Below are 21,425 nucleotides of genomic sequence, written 5' to 3' on the forward strand. Positions count from 1 at the left end.
AGAGAAAGCTTTTTGAAAAACAAGCTAGTTCTTATTCGTCCTAACAAGAGTCATGTTGGCACAGACCGGTACTAACTGACAGCTACTATTATATTATCAGGGCCGGTTTTAAACATTTGTAGGCCATAGGCAAAATTTATTTTGGAAGCCCCTCACAGCACCCCCATCCCCTCCACCTTTTAGAATAAATAAAGTATTTTATTACACTGTAAAAAAATGTAACAACTTTAACCAGTTAATGATATTATTAAATAGTCTGTTTCAAGTTGAAATTGCTCTAAACAAAATTATGGTAGTCGGGATTTACATTTTTTGTTATTTTTTACAATAATTTTACAGTAACACAGCAATTACTTTCCACTGATTTGGATGAGTTTAGCCTACTGTATATATGAAGAGTTTGGTTCCAAAACGCGATAAACGCCATTTAAAAAAAAGAGTTTCCGCCAAAATCAGTATTGTATCAGGTCGGTATTGAAAAGTCACTTTTTAATTTTACGTAAAATGCGATACCCGCCATCTGTCATGTTTTCTCCCTTTTTTCCGAACCACAATATACGCCAGTCTCACTTCTCTGCAGAATGCGATATATCCGCTCAACCAATCACAGCACACCATTCCACGCATTGTAAACAGTAATGGCGGCGCTCTGAATACGGTCGGCTCCTAGTTTCCCTGATCTACTTTGTACTTTGTGTTCAACAAACAAGCACAAAAATGAATAATTTTGACGGCATTGATGAACCTGTGCTGGTTTCTGCAGTGGGGAAGAAACGTAAGCCATAAAAATCTAATCATTTACGAGAGGAGATTAAGAAGATGAGGCACTAATTTATAGCATTAAAAAGATGACCCGTTGAATTCATTTTAGGTGCGATGACTGAGTGCCTGTATGCAAGATTAGTATTGCATTGAGTTCAGAGGCTGTCATATGTGTATCAACTCACTTTGTTGTGTATTTTCAACAGTTTCAATATGAAAAATAACTTTTAAATTGATTCAATGGATTTATTGCATTTTGGGGGAAAATGATCAGTTTTTATAATAAATCTTTTAAAATCAAAATCTGGATTTTAATTTTTTATGTTACTAGACCCTAAAGATGCTATGTGAAACTTTGAAACAGAAAATAGTGGTTTTCATCTTGCCACTTTCTTTGTAAAGAAAATACATTTTTACTCGAATTAATCAAAATGGATTTATAGCGTTTTGGAACCAAACTCTTCATATTTAAAATGGGAAAAAAACACAGTTTTAATAACTTAAAATCAGTTTATTCTCTTTATACATTCAGAGAATGGACCAATGGACTATAGGTTCAGTTTTTTTGCTGCCTGTCTTGGCTGGTGGACAAGTGTATAGGGATACTGTAGGTGTGTTCTACTTCAAAAGAAAGAAATAATGACAGACTATTTAGGCCACAGTAGCGGTTAACTAAATCTTATGTCACCATTTGATTTTACTATCAGGAAGTATTTAACAGTCCAGTAGCATTTTAACAAAGAAACTGAATAATGTAGAAATTAAACGCTGCTTCTTAACTGTATGAATTAAATAAACACACTGATTTAAAATAAAGATACAAAACTTCTTTAGTCAAGAGAATTTCATGAGTTTGTCGTTTCATCAACATTAATGACAAAAACAGCAGCAGGTTTCTAGTCTATATGTAAAGGAATAATGTAATGCAGCCGGTTGTTATCTGAGAATAGATAGTGTGATTAGGACACGATGCGAAGCGGAGATATAGTGATATAGATCCAACTGTTTTCGTGTTTTTTGACATAACGTTGTATTTCACACAGTGGCGCAAAAAGCAGTATAGCAGTATGCAGTATATGCGGTGCATAGGGGCGCCACACAAATTTTAAGATTTTTTTAATAAAATGTTATAAATAATAAAAAATATAACGAAAAAAGTAATTATATAAAACGTTTTAGTTTAACTTTTGTCTAGCATTTTATACAAGTTCAACAAATATATTTTATATAAATCAAGTTATTATTGTCAACCACTCACTCTGTGAAAGTCACATGACCAAATGGATCGAGCAAAGAAACGAGGTGCGAAACAGAACAAGAAAATAAAAAAAGTTAATTGACAAGTAAAATCAAGACAGTAATGTCCAACTGGATAAATATCGATTGGTATATCATTTCATCTCTGTCAATCTTTAAGTTATTTAACGTTGCCTGACAGGTAGTTCATATCATAATATATGATCAGTTCACCTCCACATATTTCTGTCGCTTGTAAAATAAATCTATGTTTGTGAATGAGCTTTATAATTACATTCGAGAGAGTCTGAGAAGGTTGTTAAAGCTGTCAAGTCTCCCACTATCACGCATATAAGCTAGTTGTCGGGCTCTTCATTAAACGTCAGACATGTCTTCCCTATATGACGCGAGCTGTGCAGTTTTAAATTCAAATCAAATAAAAATCAAATTAATTTGATTTGAAACAGCGCAATGATTGACAGGATGACAGAGACAAGAGCGCATTAATAAAAAAATATATAATTTCTTTGTTCAATGCAAGTCAGTTGTACTTTAATGATGTTGTGTTTTCATAAAATATGAACCACAAACCAATAATGTTTTAAAGTAAGGGGAAAATCCAAAGACTTTATTTATTTGTGTTATGATGCATGTTATCCATCTTATTTAGTTTTTCAACAAAGGTTTAATTATAAAGTTTCAGTAAAAGTATGTTTAACATAAACTACTATTTTATTGTTGTGTTTTAATTAAATATTAATGAACCACAAACTAAGCATTCGTTTTAAAGTAAGTGGGGAAAAACAAAGGCCTTTTGTTTATTTGTGTTATACAATGCAAGTATATATTAATCATACGTCTTATTCGTTTTGATAATGAATAATGTTAATAATACTTTTTGTTGAAGGAAAGGGAATAATCTAAATGTATAACTTTGAAGATCAAAACATTTATTATTCACTGGGAACATTTCCTCACCAGCACATCTCTAATGGGCTATAACTCCATTGTTAGATTTGGGATATTTAAAGAAGTTTTATTGTTTAAAACCGGACAAGCTTTTTTGTTAAAGGTATTAAATATAAAAATTCTAGATTATTTAAGTGAAACTCACTTTTAAAAGAATACAATAAATACCCTTATTTTATTTAGTTATTATAAGCGAAAGTGATCTTGCATATCCCTCCGAAAATGTGCAGTTGTGGCCCTGATTTCAGTATATAAGACGCGCAAAAAGACACAATAGAGAACTTGCTTTTAGCCTTGCACTGCATGTGAGGACAGGTGCGCGCAGCCAAGACTCAAGTAGACTGCTGTGTATATGCTTTTGAAACACTGCTGCAGTAGTTTGATGTTATGTATGTGCGTCGAAGTTGGAGACACGTTACAGTTATGGAGGCCCCATCTCCAAGCCTGAGGCCCTAGGCAACTGCCTGCTCTGCCTATAGGCAGCACCGGCCCTGTATATTATATCATATTGTAGCGAGGAAGGCGGGACGACAGCCGTGGGGCAGGTAGGCGGGGCCGGTGGCGTGAGTGATAATGAGTATCAGCTGTACGCGCACCGGTCCCGCATGCCTCACGGGGAGCTAGGGAGCATAAGAGGACGAGCGACGGGACTGCCGACGAGAGAGGACCGGGCCCGGAAATGTTAAGTTTTATTTATGTTTGTGTGGCCGGCAGTCGACCGTGAGGTGGCTGCCGGCCTTTTACTTCCGTGTTATTGTTTGTTTATTTTTAATTAAAGTTTATTGTTTAAATGTTCGCCGGTTCCCGCCTCCTTCCTTCCCTACATTGAACTTTGTTGCACATATTATATTATGTTTTTAGCAACAAATCATTATTATTAGTCACCCTTTATGTTTATCACTGGGTTTTGCAAATATCTAACCAATAAAAGTATTAAAAAGTGCTTGTTAACTTTGACAACACAGTATTCAATCATTTAAAAAGTACAGTGTTATTTCCATTTCCTGAAAAACAGTGAACTTGGACATCACTATATTATATTATATTATATTAAGTTATGTCTACCCAGCATTATTTATCTACACTCTTAAAAATAGCGGTGCTTCACGATGCCATAGAAGAACCTTTTTCGTCTAAATGGGTCAATAAAGAACCTTTAACATCTGAAAAACTTTTCTGTTTTACAAAAGGTTCGTTGTGGAGAAAAAAAGGTTCTTCAGATTACGAAAAGGTAAGAAAGAGATGGTTCTTTGTGGAACCAAAAATGGTTCTTCTATGGCATCGCTGTGAAGAACCTTTTAAGCACCTTTATTTTTAAGAGTGTATATTAAAGTTGCCAAATTTATGTTTGGTTAATGAACATGATTTTTATACGTAGACTCAGATTTTCATTAAAGTTCTCGACTCAAATATTTTTTATATTTTATGTAAAATTTCCATTTATCTTTTCCAAGAAACATAACCTTCCACATCCTAAGCACTCTTCTGAACAATGGTAACGACAAAAAAAAAGAAAAAAGAAAAAAAATGCATGTCCTGACTAAAAACAAAAATGTGTTGCAATAACTTCTTTTAATTACTTTAACTTTTTCAATGTGTTAAATGGTGGCATTGGATCCACTTTGACACAGATGGATGCACTGTAAAACTTTGCTGTAGTTTTTGCAGCAGGTTTTGCCAGTAACTTACTGTAGATTTAATTACTACTTCATATACTTTCCAATTAGTACTGTTTTCAATTACTTTAATCAAAATTAAAACACTTTGACTTCTGAGATTCAAAATGAGCAAGAAAAGACTATGGCATTAGCACAGCAACACTGCAAAAAAGCATTTTTCTCTTGTTTTCTGTAAAAATATTTAAAGCTTCTTAAATTAAAATACATTTACATAACAAGAAAAGTGACTCAAGATATTTAGTCTTGTTTTATGAAAGAAAAATATATAAACTCGGTAAGTTTATGCTTAAAACAAAATTGTACATTAAATCTACAGTAAGTTACTGGAAAACCTGCTGCGAAATTACAGCAAAGTTTTACAGTGTGGTATACTGAATTACCTCTGCCAAAACAGGGCAGGCTCGAGGTTCCCCGGCACTTCTTCAGACTGGCCTCAATGGAGAGCGCACAAGAGAGAGGATGATCGCATTTCTTTCCCTCCCAGCCTTCCTTGCAGTCACACCTGCCACAGTTACACTGTCCATGACCTTCAAACAAGCACATAGCAGGATTTACAGTCTCCTAATGGATGATCAATCACATGAAGCTCTGTCTGAAGCACAAGGCAAAAACATCTGTGGAGTGTTTCTCTGTGTGTGTGGGTTCAAAAGGCATCGCTCACAGGACTGGCTGAACATGAACGTAAAAGTGAATCGTCAACATAGTCCTCATAGGCAAACTTAAGATCACAGGGGTACATACTGTATGGCCACAAAATTACTCTTAAGCATTAGAAACAGATGTTGGAGAAACGGTCTTGTGGTCTGGGTGAGTCTGGCCCGGTTTGCATTATGGCCTCCTTTGATTTCCTGTCTGTCAAATAGCCTACTGTGTCTATCAATAAAAATGTTGAACTTTGTCTGTTGTTCTTGAGGCCAGGAAAATCTGTGTGTTTATAAAAGAGCTCATATAGGTGGAGTTCATTTTCACCACTGGAATTTGGAATGTGAACCATTTTCATGTTGAATGGGTTTGATAAAGTCAAAACTGACTTTGAGCATCTTTCTTGAGGTCAATAAAAACACTTACAGAGTTAACTACAAAAAGTGACTGATTTTTTTTTTTTACATAAGAGTGAAGCACACTTACTGTATATACACAACAAAAATAGATAATAGTTGAAAAGGTATATTTAAAGGCACAGTTCAGTATTTAAGGGCCCCCAAGAGCACATGAAATTACAGCTTTTTTGTAATATATTCACGACACACATCCATTTTATCACGTAGGGCCGTACCCGCTATTTTTTCTGTGGTGTGTGTTGTGAAATTACTGACTAAACGCAACATTGCAATATCCAAATAAGTGAGGTGGCCAATCAAGTTAAAGGAAGCGGGAGTTACTGGTTACAGAGCTGAGCAGAGACCAATCAAATCAAAGAAGACGGAGCTACTGTCACGTCTTCAGCTGTTCAGCAAAATGCTTCAGTTTTAAAGTTGAAAGAGTGCTGTGCAACACACGACATACTGTAAGTGACTAAAAACATGAAATATTTGACAACAGTTTAGTGTTTAATAATAGAAATGTTGAACATCCGACAGTATTCACTGATGCAAACGACAAAATGCTGATTTAGATTAAAAATATGTCATTTACATGATTCATGTAATTTATAATCATCTGTCAATCCAGCGCTTTATTTGGGATAAGGTTAAGAATAATTGTGTGCATATATGAAAATATGCTGTACCTGAACAGAAATCATCTGTGTATCTGTCATATGTGGCATGGCAACTTCTCTCATCACACTCGCAGGTCTCTCCGTGGATGTCCCCCCAGTCTCCCGACGGATCCACATCATAGCAGGTGCACTCACCGCATACACACGTCCCTGCAGAGACAGGATATGATACAGGTCAGCTCCTTTACACTGTGTACCACGTTATTTTAACCATTAACCAGTGTAACAATTTCCTTAATCAGTATTGTTGCCTTTTTCATAAAACAAACATACTCGAATGGCATCACTGTGATAAATCTTAATTTAATAGTGAAATATTAAATCTAAATTATACCAGGACACTAGAAAATTAAGTTGTAGTGTGATTTTTTTACTATGTTTAAAATAATACAGATTATTTTCTGAGATTTATTTTACCCGACTGGCAAATTGTTTTTATTTTATTTTTTCTAAACCAGTTTTATTTCAACTGCAATACCAACTGCACTTTTATTTCAGTCTTTTTCTTTCAGTTTTATTCTTTATTAGACACATTTAAAGCAATATTCTTACATTGTTGTTGTTATTTTAATTTACTTTTTCAAGATCTCTTATTCCTTATGTAATCTTCTTTTCTTTATTTGTGAATCATTTCTATGTAAATGATGATGATGTAAAGCACTTTAAATTACCTTTGTGTATGAAATGTGCTATATAAATAAACTTGCCTTTTTACTAATTTTGTTTATGCTTAAAATAACTTTATCTCAAACAAACTGGTTAAAAAGCAACTGAAATACATTGACCATTTTAATAAAAAATCTTGACTTTTGTTTAAAACTGCAGGAAGCGAATTGCTCAGCAAATCTCAAGTACAGCCGTGTCCTAATTGGTTTAATATAGCATCATCGGTTTTGCCTATGTAAGCAGGTGGATCGGGGCTTACTGGAACAGTTAGCTGCACACTGCCCTATAATTGAAGTGATGCTGAAAAGGAAAGGAAAATTTCTCTCAGGGGCCAAATCCTCCAGAGCCCAGTGGACAATAAAGGGGGCATGCATGGCAGGGACTGATGAGGATGCTTACTCTCACAGTTAATCTACTGCTGGTGTTACAGTCATGGCAACAGAGCTGTGGGAAACACCTCCACTTTGATGAATCCGAGCCGGCCCAGTTGCGGCGTAACTGGAAATCCTGTTTCTCTTATCTGCTCTGCTGTGGAGAAAGCCCATAGGAAACTACACCAGCTGGCATCCTGCAAGCACAGGCTAGACCACAGCTGCTGTCACCATTTTCTGTCCTGTCCAAAACCTGTCCTCTAATAAATATAGACTGAATGCACACTGCACTTCAGATTCATCCTTAAAGGAGGGGTAACAAGCTATTTCATGCATTCTGACTTCTTAACACTGTTAAACATGCTGGCTTCTCATGCTTAACATCGTCAACTCGTCAAATAACGAGTTGAACATATGATGTAGTATTTCTGTGCTCGATTCACTCCGCCGGGGTTCATACAGGTTTCGGAAAGTTTTTTTCCAACATGGATTCCCATTTCATAACAAGGGTTCTTAGTCCCTTATTGGACAATTCTCCTGGAAAAGCACGCCCACACGTCATCCAGCGAGCGAAAGAGCATGCCCACGTGCGAGCGTGAGAGAAAGAGCATGCCCACGCGTCAACCAGCCAGCGTGAGAAAGAGCACGCCCATCAATGCCGCTTCACTCGGCTGACGGAAGTTCGGCAGTGTTTGTTTGCTCACTGCATTTCGGTGATGAATGTTATATAAACAGTGGATATAACGCTGGATTTGGAGATCGTTTGAAACTGATAGATGGCGCGGTCCCAGCGCTAAAAGATGCTGGACATGAATCGCACGCAGTAAGTCAAACTAAGTCATATGTCTGTGTTTGTTGGCAATCGCCGCGTACATGTTATAATGTAAACAACACAAAGGGATAATGCACAACACAAAGGGATAATGCGTTGATGTATTGTGTGCTCGTGCTGTAGTTCTTCCCCCCTGCACGCCACCAGCAGCTTGTCTTTTTCCGGAAATAATCGTACAGCTCTATCTCTCTTTTATAAATTTGATCAAACTAAATACTCTTCGAAGAACATTCTTGATTTAATGGAGACTCACAGCTGACCCCTTGACTGCAGCAGCTCTTCTAACACTGGACTGACTCACTCACATTCTTGAACGGTTCTGTTTTTCCTGGAACTGTCCACTGCATTTTATACAGCTACTAATCTCTACACGCCCTACATGGATAAAAATGTGGGTCTGGAATGGATTTCCATATGATTTTAGGCTTTCTTAATGTATACCGTGCTTATTAATTTCATAAACTTTACACTTATACAAAGTTAACCCTTTAATGAGCAGGTGAATGATTACAAAATAATACCCATCACATGCACAACTAAATTATCAGCGTTGATTTAAAACAAACAAGAAAAAAGACAACTATGCCTAAAGCCATTTTACAGTTTTACAAAATTAGATTATTAGATTCTGATTATCAGAGTATTTTTCTTTGGATTATTTCAAGTGTTTTTGCTTCATTCCTATCTTCTTTGTATCACAGAAAGGTTAATAATGAATACCTCAGCACTGTTGTAGTTTAAAGTAAAGGGCAAGTTATTTCATAGATTGAGAGGTTGACTGTCATTTCACACAATAGCAGTGATCCACTGAGACCTGCCATTCACAGAACGAATAATTGAAGGGTATAAACAGAATATAAAATACCAAAAACGAGGATGGATAGCTCAAAAGTGCCCAAAAATAATGGATGGCTTTCACATTGAAACAATCACTGTTTTTTTGGAGCGATACATGCCGTCATCTCAGTTTGCCTTTGTGTGGATTGGGCTGTTAAAAGGATTTTCAAGCATCGAATTATGAAATAGTGAGCCAACACCTTTCCAGCTCTGTTGGTTTATAGATGTCTTTCTATTGTGAAGGTTTGGGGATCACCTCTACCTGCACAGCTTCTGAACCTCAAAACACCACCCACTTATGAAGCCTTTCTGAGCTGTGAGTGACATTAAAATCATAGAGGCAAAATAGGCTTGAATTTATTAATTGTTACCACGCAGCAGTCTGCACTTTTGATTTCTGCTCAGACTTACACCCACAGGAGCATGGATTTGTTTATTTCAAATCAAAGCTTTCAGCAGAGACATACAGGGCAAAAAGAGGGCTCCTTCGTCAAGCAGAGCACAAGCTTACAAGCAAAAAATAATTATGCGAAAACAAAACAAAAGTTCAAACGTTTAGGGTCACTTGAGGTTTCTCTTGACGTTACACATTTTAATCTGATGGTAGTCAGTGAACTGTTTGGTTACAAGCATTCTTCCAAATATCGTTCTCTGTGTTCCTCAGAACAAAGACATTTATACAGATTTGGAACAACTTGAGGGTTAATGAAGTTAATGAAGACAGAATTTTACTTTTGGGGTGAACTGTTCCTTTAAGATTATTGCTCTCATTCGGTGGTGTGGCCTTAATATAGTTATAGTTATCGCCACAGTGTCAACGGCTCTTCACTCCAAACTAAGTGTTGGTACAATGTCATTCTATTTACAAACAATTAGGCCCCCAGCTTTTGATGCAGAAAATCAATGTGGTTGTTTTTTATTAAGTGGCTACGGTCTGCGGGCAGGGTTCTTAACCACAGACAGAGGTTGAGTTTATACCGTGTAGCACTTTACCCTTCTGCTGTAATCACTTTCTGAGACGCTCCCTGGAGGTTCCCAGACAATATGAAAGCCAAAGCTTTTTGGCAGCCTGATATATCTTAATGGAGACCGCCGTGTCCACCTTTCATTTGTGCTTGTCAGGTTGTATTACTTCTATTGCAAATGACCGATATTTTGTTAGATGTATTTATTTGAAGGAAAACATCTTCAAATTAAATTGCAATTGAATCTTGAAGTCACATTACAATATATCTATTTTTAGGTTAATCGTTGAGGTGATGTAATATAGGGAATATTGGTAATGTCAGGGAAAATGCTTCAGCAAACACAAACCTCGGTTGCTGCAGATCTTGCCATCTGGAGATGTGCATCTACGCTTACTCTCCCATGGGCTGATGTCACACTGGAATTCACATTTATCTCCATGCCAACCAGCCGAGCAGTAACAGTTTCCACAGTAACACTTTCCATGGCCTGCAACCACAAATGGAGAATGAAAGAAAAGAGTTCCTGGGCTTTTTAAATAACATATCACCGTTACAGACAGCATACTGCCATAGCATTATAATGATTGTAATGAGTACACACTCAAAAAAGTACAGTCAATTTAAAGGTATCATATGATTTACAGTGTATTGTGCATATTGTGCCAACAGCCCAGTGGCCACTGGCAGAGAATAACAACTTTATATTTTATATAAAGAAGCAACGGCATTTTATATATCTGAATTATTTTCTGTATAATACTAGACCAGTATAAAAGAATATTAAGACACTATAGTATACTCTCCAATAAAAAAGTTAGTTGTGAGAAAACTTCCAGCATCATTTGTGTACAGATATCATTCGGATTTTTTCATTTTTTGTTATATAACGTAACAAATTTCATACAAATGGGTCACTGCAGACAGATCAAAGTATAAGTAGCCATTCTCCTGTCGTCATACCTCCACACACTTCTCCAGAGTCTTCATCCAAACACTCACTGTCGTCACACTCGCAGTAGCGTCCGCTGATCAGACCCTTCCCATCGGGATTATTGCACATGCAGCTGCCGCAGTGACAGGTGCCTGTCAGCCAGACGCATCAATGTCAGAATCCAGAGATTGATGCTGTCAGCACCAAAGCACACACACACTTTCACAAACACACCTGAACTTAAGCAGTCCACAGTCAACCACAAACGCACACGTTCATGCACACGTCTTAACAACATGGCGAACAATACCAAGCACATCTGCAAACCAGCTGGGTTCTCTTCCCCTCCTGAGCCACATAAACCCAGGGCCCACATCAATCCGTGTTAATGTTCAGGGTTAAATACAGGGCTTGGGTCAAGGTGTAAAATGCAAGCATGCTGCTTTATTTTCTTGGCTGCTTTGAGTGTGGAAAGCATGTCTGGACAACTGCACGTTCGTGATGCAACTCTTTGTTTGGTTAAGAAATAAATATGCAGATGCTCCATCCTTTGATCAGGGTCATTAAAGGAGCGGTGCATTGTTGAATTTACTGCACCTTAGAAGACACTATAATAAAACTACATAATAAAAGTCAATTTGGTGATTTATAGTATCGTAAGGTATTGCTCAGTAAAAGAGAATTACATAAGCAAATGTCATTATATACTGTACACCTGCGTACCTTCATTTGTGAATGTTAGGATAAAAGAAATTAGCGCAGATTTGATTGATGTTACGGTCTGTAGGGGTTCTTGTAATATCATATATATAAAACATTTTACCAGCGTTGGAGCAAACTACACCCTGGGCGTTTCGGCAGAGGTCTTTGCTGGCTTTGTTGGAGAGGGAACATTCTTCTTGGTACTGACAGGATTCCCCAAACCAGTCCTCATCGCAGAAACACTTTCCACAGTTACACACTCCATGATCTGCACACAAAATGCATTTATTGATTGTGTTTTCCATGATCCAAACCAACCGTGCCAAAGGTAATCAGATAAGTAGTAAATAATATTATTTCAATAGAAGACAATAAGCACTCAATGTGAGATTAAGTTTGTGCTTAGTGACACATTTAGAAGGTGTTAAGGTAGTAAGGGGAAGGATGGAGGGAACTGTTGTATGCAGGTCATTAACACTCTCTACGGGGGGGTTGGGGTAGGGGTGTGTGTGTGGATGTGGTGTTGGTGATTCACAGATAAAGGGTGTTGATGATTCCATATGGTTTAAGGTAAACAAGGCTGTATACTGTATAACAGAGATCTGCTACCCAACTCAGTTAAAGTATTTTATAAAAAAGTATAAAATAAATGTAATATCTTGCAAAGCCTACTTTTGCATTTTAAGTTAATCTACTGAATAATGACAAATGCAATGCATGCTAAATTTCCCCCAAAGATCCTAAAAAAAGTCACTGAACATATTAAAATGCACTCTTAAAAAATAAAGGCGCTTAAAAGGTTCTTCACCGCAATGCCATAGAAGAACCATTTTTGGTTACAAAAATAACCATTCAGCCAAAGGTTCTTTAAAGAACCATTTCTTTCTTACTTTTTACAATTGGAAGAACCCTTTTTCGCCACAAAGAACCTTTTTGAAACAGAAAGGTCCTTCAGCCCTGTTGAAAAAAACAGCATATTAGGTATGTTTTGAAGCATGGTAGCTGGTTTAAGCTGGTCATGTGCTGGTCCTTAGCTGGTCCTGAGCTAGGAGCTAGCTGCTTGGGACCAGTTTAGGACCAGCTCAAACCTGCTACCTTGCTTCAAAACATAGCATATGCTGTTTTTTCAACAGGGAGATGTTAAACGTTCTGTTAAAAGGTTCTTCTATGGCATCAAGGAACCTTTTGAAGCACCTTTTTTTAAGAGTGTAAGAGCATTTTTTCAACTCATCTATCCCTTTCAACTGCATGCAACAGTGGAAAAAGAAGCCAGACTAAAAACATTATTCCTCTATATCAGACCACAGTTATGATTGCCCATCCTTATTCATGACTCCACGGATGAAAATGGATGTGCAAAAACCACGGCCAAAATATGATATAAATGCAATCTGTTATTGTAAATTCAGCTCCTTTAGCCACAGACTGAAGTGTCATCCTCAATCACTCCCTCCGCTAATCCATCATGTAAATTTGATGTCGTCTTCAAGGGCTATCCATCAGTCCTTAACAATAGCCTTGTTCTGCTCCTGTACTCATTACCAGAGTGCCTTGGCTGGTTGTCACAAACATTCAGTGTTTTATCCCCAATCTGAAGGGAAAGGCAAGTATTATGCTACTACAAAATGGAGGACACATCTATCTTGTGCGCTGAAGATTAAAAACAAATTGGTATTAGAAATGTTAAGAAATCAGCCAAGTACTGTATGAACAAATGGCAGATCTCTTTGGCGGTGGCTAAGATGTGATCTTTTTAAAGGCCAGCCATGATTGCAGCATCTGGCAGGTGCTTAGTATTGGGTCAAAAAAGTAGATTTTGTTGAAAACAAAGGAAGATATTTTTAAGAATGTGGGAAACTAAACCATTCTGGGGCACCATTGACGATCATAGTATTTTATTCTTACTATGGAAGTCAATAGTGCCCCAGAACTGTTTGGATACAAACATTCCAAATATCTTTTTTTTGTATGTTAAGCAGAACAACAAAATTCATATAGGCTTGGAACAACTTGAGGGTGAGTAAATGGTGACAGAATTTTTTTATTTTTGGGTGAATTATCCCATTAATAGCCAAAGTTGGAAATCACTTTTGACCGGGACTTTGTATTCAGCAGTATACTAAAAATGAATCAGTTTCTGTGTGACAATCACCAATTTGTTTGTTTGGGCAGTCTGAAATATACTTTCTGTTTAGAAAAGCTGGCATAATTTTATTTTTAGCAAGCATTTCTAAAAAAAAGTAAAAAGCTTTCAAAAAGAAATAAGTTCTTCACATTCCTAGTCATGTTCCTCTCAAACGTCACTGATGCCAGAGTTCAACCTTACATGCAGAGACAATCACTTTGACATATTAATTGCCACCCACTGATATGTGGGTGGAAGAGTTTGGTCCTGTCTGTCCACCATGTCCCTAATTCTGGGCCATCAGAGGCATAATTTACCCCAGCCCTCTGATGGTCCAAGACGACTGTGTAGCCACCCTGAGTCATATGACTCACTCAAACAGCTGTGAACAGTATTAATAGATGGTGCGCCCTCATCAGATAGATGGCGAACAGATTAATGAATAAACTTGATATTTATTTTGTGAGAAAGGAATAAACAGAAGTTTCTCAGAAAGGGCAGACAAACTGACTTCATTCACAACAATCAGTGTTTTCAATGAAAAAGAAGTTTCCAAGTATTGGGTGATTGCTATAATGGAAGTTTGATCAGAGATGCCATCCAAAGGTATTGTATGTCTGAAAGCCAAGAAATTCAAGCCAAACCTGTTTTCTTTTTATTTATACATTTATACTTCACCAGTCTTTAAACTACTTTTAAAATATAATATTGTGTTAAAATGGTGTTCATGGAATCTTATTACCTAACTAACCTAACGTATGCAAATGAAAACCAATCATTATAAAATTAAAATCAGCCCCTGATAGAGACTTCAAAGACAGCAATTACACCTGTTTGATTGGACTGTGAGTATAATGGCTTGTTCCAATTACTATTGTACACAAAGTAAGAGTTTGGAAAGTCTGCTGAAAGTCATATTCAATACAATAGAAGAGAAAGCATCTCATTCTGTTTTTAAATACGGTATATGTTAAACACAACCATATTTAAAGTTAGCCCTGTATGATACAAGCCAGCCAGGTTTCATTGGTAACACTTTAAAATCAGGTTGCATTAGTTAACATGTAGTTAAAGGGACAGTTCACCCAAAAATGAAAATTCTGTCTTCATTTATTCACCCTCAAGTTGTTATAAATCTGCCTACATGTCTTTGTTCTGATGAACACAGAGAACGATATTTGGAAGAATGCTTGTAAACAAACAGTTCTTGGCCACAATTGACTAACATGATAAAAATGACAAAGGTAGTCAAAAGTGCCCCACAACTGTTTGCTTTCCATCACTCTTCAAAATATCTTCTTTTGTGTTCAACAGCCTTTTTTTCAACCAAAGCTACTTACAGAGAGTTCAAAAACTCTCTGAAAGACACTCTTAACTCCATGGGCGTTAGTCAACATGTGTCAGGACCCACTGACCTTCATAATCATACTTTAGATTAATACTGTTTTACGGTATAAATGTGGACACGTTAAAATCCTTCAGCAGAGTGAAGACATTTCGGATCATTATCTGGTATTATGTTTGCTTCACTGGCCTACGGCTGAAAATCAAACTCCTTGTTACAAATATGGTAGAACAATAACTTCAACTAGCAAAGATGCGTTTCTCGATAATCTGCCTGAATTGTCTCAAATCTCTAGCATGAGAAATAACCTTGAAGATTTTGACATTACCATTGAAAATTTTAACTCCACCTTCTCGGAAACGCTAGAAACAGTTGCTCCTCTGCGTTTAAAGAAGATTAAAAATGGCAGCCCAACACCGTGGTATAATAAACACACTCAGGCTCTAAAGAAAGCAGCCCGAAAAAAGGAGCGCAACTTTAAGAAAACTAAATTAGAGGTATTTCGTACAGCATGGAAGGATAGTATTCGAAAATACAGGAAAGCCCTAAAAATGTCTAGATCCACCTACTTTTCATCACTAATAGAAGAAAACCAGCACAACCCTAGGTTTTTATTTAACATAGTGGCTAAATTAACAAAAAATAAATCGTCAGCGACTTCAGATTCTGGATATCAGCATAAAAGTGATGAATTTATGAACTACTTCACAAATAAAATCCAAGATATTAGAGAAAAAATTATAACAATACAACCAGAAGTGAAACCCGCTGCACAAACTAACTACAGTGCCCCTAAGGAGAAATTGCAATTATTTTATACCGTAGATCACGATGAACTGTTTAAAATCATTAGATCATCTAAATCAACAACATGCATGCTAGACCCTATACCTAAAAATCTACTGAAAGAGATGCTCCCAGAAATTATAAATCCTCTTCTTAGTATTATTAACTCATCTCTGACATTAGGACATGTGCCTAAAGCATATAGGGTGGCTGTTATAAGGCCCCTTGTCAAAAACCCCAACTCGACCCTAGAGAACTAGGGAACTACAGGCCTATATCGAATCTACATTTAATATCTAAAGTTCTGGAAAAAGTAGTTTCAACTCAATTATGCTCCTTCCTCCAAAGGAATGACATCAATGAAGAATTCCAGTCTGGATTTAGAGCATGTCACTGTACAGAGACTGCTTTGATCAGAGTTACAAATGATCTGCTATTGGCGTCTGACCAAGGTTGTATCTCGTTATTGGTGTTGCTAGACCTTAGTGCTGCATTCGACACCATTGACCACAGCACACTCCCAAGTAGACTCGAAAATTACGTTGGCATTAAGGGAATAGCTTTGAAATGGTTTAAATCTTATTTATCTGACCGTTTTCAATTTGTAGCAATAAACAATGAGGTGTCACGCAAATCGCAAGTCCAGTACGGTGTACCACAGGGCTCAGTCTTAGGGCCTCTGCTCTTCGCATTATACATGCTACCTCTAGGAGATATAATAAAGTGTCACAGAGTTAGCTTTCACTGTTATGCTGATGATACTCAACTTTATATTTCCTCGAAGCCTCATGAAACACAGCAGTTCCATCGAATAATGGAATGCATAGTCGATATAAAAAACTGGATGAGTAACAACTTTTTATTACTGAACTCGGACAAAACAGAAGTGTTACTTATTGGACCGAAAACCGCCATACGTAACAACCAAGAATACTGCTTAACTATAGACGGATGTTCCATAAAACCCTCGTCGTCAGCTAAGAATCTTGGCATTCTATTCTATAGTAATCTGTCATGTGAGAGCCACGTCGCCAACACCTAAAATTGCGTTTTTACATCTTAAGAATATATCTAAACTACGTCATATGCTGTCACTGTCAGATGCAGAGAAGTTAATTCATGCATTCATGACATCAAGACTAGATTACTGTACTGCACTGTTTTAGGTGGCTGCCCTGCAGGCTTATTACAAAAACTCCAAATGGTCCAAAATGCGGCAGCTCGAGTTCTTACACGTACAAAAAAGTATGAACATATTAGCCCGGTTCTGTCAACCTTGCACTGGTTACCTATAAAGCATCGCATTAACTTTAAAATCTTGTTTATTACCTATAAAGCCCTACATGGTTTAGCTCCTCAGTACTTGAGTGAACTCCTCTTGTATTACAGTCCTTCACATGCATTACGCTCTCAGGCATCCTGTCAGTTGGTAATACCTAGAATTTCAAAATCAAGTGCAGGTGATAGATCCTTTTCCTATCTAGTGCCTAAACTTTGGAATAGTCTTCCCTGCACTGTCCGGGAACACTCTGTCAGTTTAAATCTAGACTAAAGATCATCTTTTTAATCTTGCATACACTACACTTCCATAATATAAATCATCAGAGGGTTTAGGCTGCATTAGTTAGATCAACCGGAACCAGGAACACAACTGATGTACTTGTTGCATCAAAGAGTGCAGAACAGTACTCTACTCTCAGCCAGTCTTGTCTCATTGTTCCGAGGTTACCACAGCGAGCACGATACAGTTCATGCCCAGACCTGATGGTAGAGCAGAGAATGGGAAGCGGCGACCTGACAAGAGCTGAGATGTTAGAGCTGGATAAAGAAGGATGCGGTGACTTGACACGTCTTCACTACAAAATTTCAAATGCTATTAGAGTATTAATGATAATCTTAAATCTATAATTTACCTTATTAGTGAGTTTATTTATTTTCATTTAGCTTTGTTGTGCAAGCACTGTCGAGCTTGTGCAGAGGCAGCAGATTTTGCCAGAGGGGAACTGGAATCCCCTGGTTGGGCCTGGGTTCTCCTGAGGGTTTTTTTCTCGATTGGAGTTTTGGGTTCCTCGCCACAATTTGCATACTGTTTTGCACCATTTGCCTGGCCGGGGGGCTGCTTTAGAATTTTAAAGTTTTACTTAATTAATATTGCATATAGGAATTTATAGTCCTTTTAATATTTGACCTGTGTTTCTCTCTCCTTTATCTTAAATGTGTGCTTTCACTGTGCGTGTCTGTGTGTGTGCGTGCTTGTCTGTGTGTGTGTGTATGTGTGTGTGCGTGCGCGTCCGTGTGTGTGTCTATGTCTGTTAGTACGTGTGCATATTGTGTGTGTGGAGTGTTTTGTATGTGGGTATGTCTGTCTTCTGTGTTTTCACCTTTTTCTTTTTTCTTGTATTTACAGGTATAACTTTAATTGTTTTGCTTATAGTCAATATGTCTAATGTACAGCTGCTTTGTAACAATGAAAATGATAAAAAGCGCTATATAAATAAAGTTGAGTTGAGATTACCAGGGCCTGGCCAAGGAGTTGTGCCGCATGCTCAGTGAGATAGGGTCTAACCTTTCTAATGTTGAATAAAGCATATCGGCATGACCGCGTTGTCACATTGAAGGACAGCTGTTCATCAAATATATAAATATTCAAGAATATGAATGCATTAACTAATGTTTATAAATGAACCCTTACTGTTATGTTACGTCAATCTCTCAGTGCTGTGAGAGAGATGCATATATAAAAACCAGCCGGAAACTGAGGACCACTGGATTAATACCTTTTAGTTCTATTAATTTGCACACCATTTCTGAAATTACTTGCAGGCATTATAAATCCCTTTCCTGGTGCTATTCAATCCATTTGCATTGACACAGCCCTTCATTCCACTCTTTTATAGAGGCACGCTCCAAATGACATGTTTATTAAGGGAAAGCTACAAATACTTTCAAGTGTTGCCTTTTTGCATGAGATTCTATTCACACAGACTGTGTTAGTAAATGGCTTTTGACATTTTTTGCTTTTATTCAAATCTTTAGTAAAATAGGACTTCTGTATCCTGCAGCCTGTTAAACAGTGGCTTGGTATATAACAAACTTCAGTAAGGTAATTATTTCCCCCTTGTTGTTCGTCTACTTTGTGTCGTGGAGCGTGAAATGATTATGTGCTAGGCTGGGCAGCACTGGGTGTGAGGGACACATCTGTCCTGGCTAATAATGCTGCATACCTACAGCAGACCTGCAGCCATGAAGACAGGCCAAATCATGTAAAGAATGAGGGGCAGTGTATTGGTTTATAGACAAGTTTAAAGGTAATCTATGATATATGATACTTTTCAGAGCTGTGGCCTAGTAGTTGGAACACATCAAAGCTCTATTGAACATGGTGTTCATATGTGTGTATTTGGATCCTACAGACCCCCCACAGGGCTTCATGTGTCCTCTTAGCTATATTGTTGATATAAAGAAAGTAATATATCACAATAAAAAAGGATGAACAGGCACGTGCTATATAAAATGTCAAAAATCAGAAAGTAAGTTTCTTCTCAGCTGACATTTTACTGTGCCACTAATTAGTGTGCGGTCGAAAAACCATAGAGGAAATTAAAGTGTCGCTTTTGGCCTCGTCACCCATATTTGCAGTGAAACGACAGAGTGGTGACCCTTGTTTGGACACAATTTCCTCTTCCACTATGCCCAAGCACATATTAACCCGGAAGGCATGTGACCTTTCCATGTAATTTGAAGTGTGGATCAGACCCGCTGTGTGAGCTACCCACACCATATGGTGACATGAGGTTACTAGAATACATGTTTGTTTTATCTGAACCATAATCTCTGCTGTCACACCCAAGATGTAGCATCACTCTTGACAAAAGCATTTAAAAAAGTTTAATCTGTATGTATATACTGTATGACATACTCTTAAAGTGATGGTTCAACAAAAAAATGAAAATTCTGTCATCCTTTACTCACACTCTTGTCATTTTAAACCTGTATGAATTTTTAAGATAGTGCCATTGGTGTTTGGTGTAAAATTCTTACCTTAAGGAGCTGCCAGGTGTTACGTAATAATCCTAAATTCCATTTCCCTGCGTTTTCTTCAGTGCGTTCATGAGTAAAACAGAACTCCACCAATAAAAACAGTAATGAAGAAAGCTCAAGACAAAGCTCCACTGGGACATGAGCACATGGAATATAACTCATCTAAGTCACGTGATGCTAACTCAAACACATCTCGGAAAGCAAAGGAACCTGGGGATGTCAACTGACATGAAACATGACTTTGAGCGTAAATGATACATATATCTATACAGTAATGCTGGCATTGAATTTACATAAACATTATTATTAGACACTTAGTTTTTTTTATTGGGCCCACATGAAATTTGAACACACAGATCGCTCCAGAAAGTTATGCAGAAATGTTCTACACATTACACAATGTCATTACCATGTTGCAATGAACATTTTGGCTAATGCCTGTAAATGCCTGTATGTATCAGATACAGTATTCTTCAGATATTTCCGTTCTATTTTTACCAATTAAAATGTTTTTCCCCAAAAAATCAACACAAAAAAGTACAAAAAAACGTCTGCAGATTGCGTATAAACTCTGCACGTGTTTGATGGGAAAAGGCAATGCGTCACACCACAGGACCAAAGGAAGGTCACACCAAATAGCTGAGATCATTTCTACAGATGGAAGACAGCTCCAACGGAAAAACGTTGAGTGAAACTGTGCCAAATCTTTCACACGGTTCCTTAAAAACCTAATTAACTTGTGTATTAACTTGTGTTGCAAGAGGGAAAAATCAATGAGAAAAGTGAGAAGAAACTGCCACGTTGAGCTCTTTCCCACAAAGTTGAAGAATAACAGATTCAAAGCAAAACGAGGTCACATAAAAAGCAAAGAAGACCATGTAATCGTGCTCCATTTTTCCCAGTCTGGGAAGACAATTACAATCTCACAAAATACATCTGATTTTCACAGTATGCTGTGACAACATATAAAAAGGAAATACTCACATATGCAAATAACATGCAGCCTGTTGAAAACACAGGAGATGTGAGCAAAACGGAATCATACACAGCTGGTCACCAGCTGTCAGATAAAACATAATGATCAGAAAAATGATTGAATGGAAAGCAAGCCAAACTCATAGCTGTTCTGGTAATATTTATGCTATTATAAAGAAACCACAGCGTGTTCATGACGCAAAGCAGAATTAATTTATATAGGGTGCAACAAACAACCTATCATGGCTTAGAGCGATTTTTTAAACAGTGGTAACAGCATTATGATAAAAACACTGTTGTTCAATGAACTGTTACATTAATTTTTTATAATTACTGGAAATTTACATATCAATTTCAATTAGATTTTTTCACAGGCAACACAAATTCAATGTTTTTAAAGGTCCAGTGCGTAATTTTTGGGAGGATCTAGTGACATAAATGCAATATAATATAAATAATTATACATCAGTTCTCTCTGGT

The 21,425-nt window shown here is 37.2% G+C and overlaps 1 protein-coding gene across 1 annotated transcript in view; it reads right to left on the reverse strand.

Annotated features, from left to right (window-relative positions):
* itgbl1 (integrin, beta-like 1) overlaps positions 1–21,425 on the reverse strand; it is a 44,344-nt gene that overhangs the window by 19,479 nt on the left and 3,440 nt on the right. The window contains exons 3-7 of the mRNA XM_057336630.1: positions 11,795–11,941; positions 11,001–11,123; positions 10,387–10,527; positions 6,376–6,516; positions 5,027–5,173 (exon numbers count right to left, since the gene is read on the reverse strand). Coding sequence (XP_057192613.1) covers positions 5,027–5,173; positions 6,376–6,516; positions 10,387–10,527; positions 11,001–11,123; positions 11,795–11,941 — 699 coding nt within the window. The remainder of the gene's footprint in view (positions 1–5,026; positions 5,174–6,375; positions 6,517–10,386; positions 10,528–11,000; positions 11,124–11,794; positions 11,942–21,425) is intronic.

This window comes from Triplophysa rosa, linkage group LG6, assembly GCF_024868665.1.
Source record: "Triplophysa rosa linkage group LG6, Trosa_1v2, whole genome shotgun sequence".
Taxonomy (NCBI): Eukaryota; Metazoa; Chordata; class Actinopteri; order Cypriniformes; family Nemacheilidae; genus Triplophysa; species Triplophysa rosa.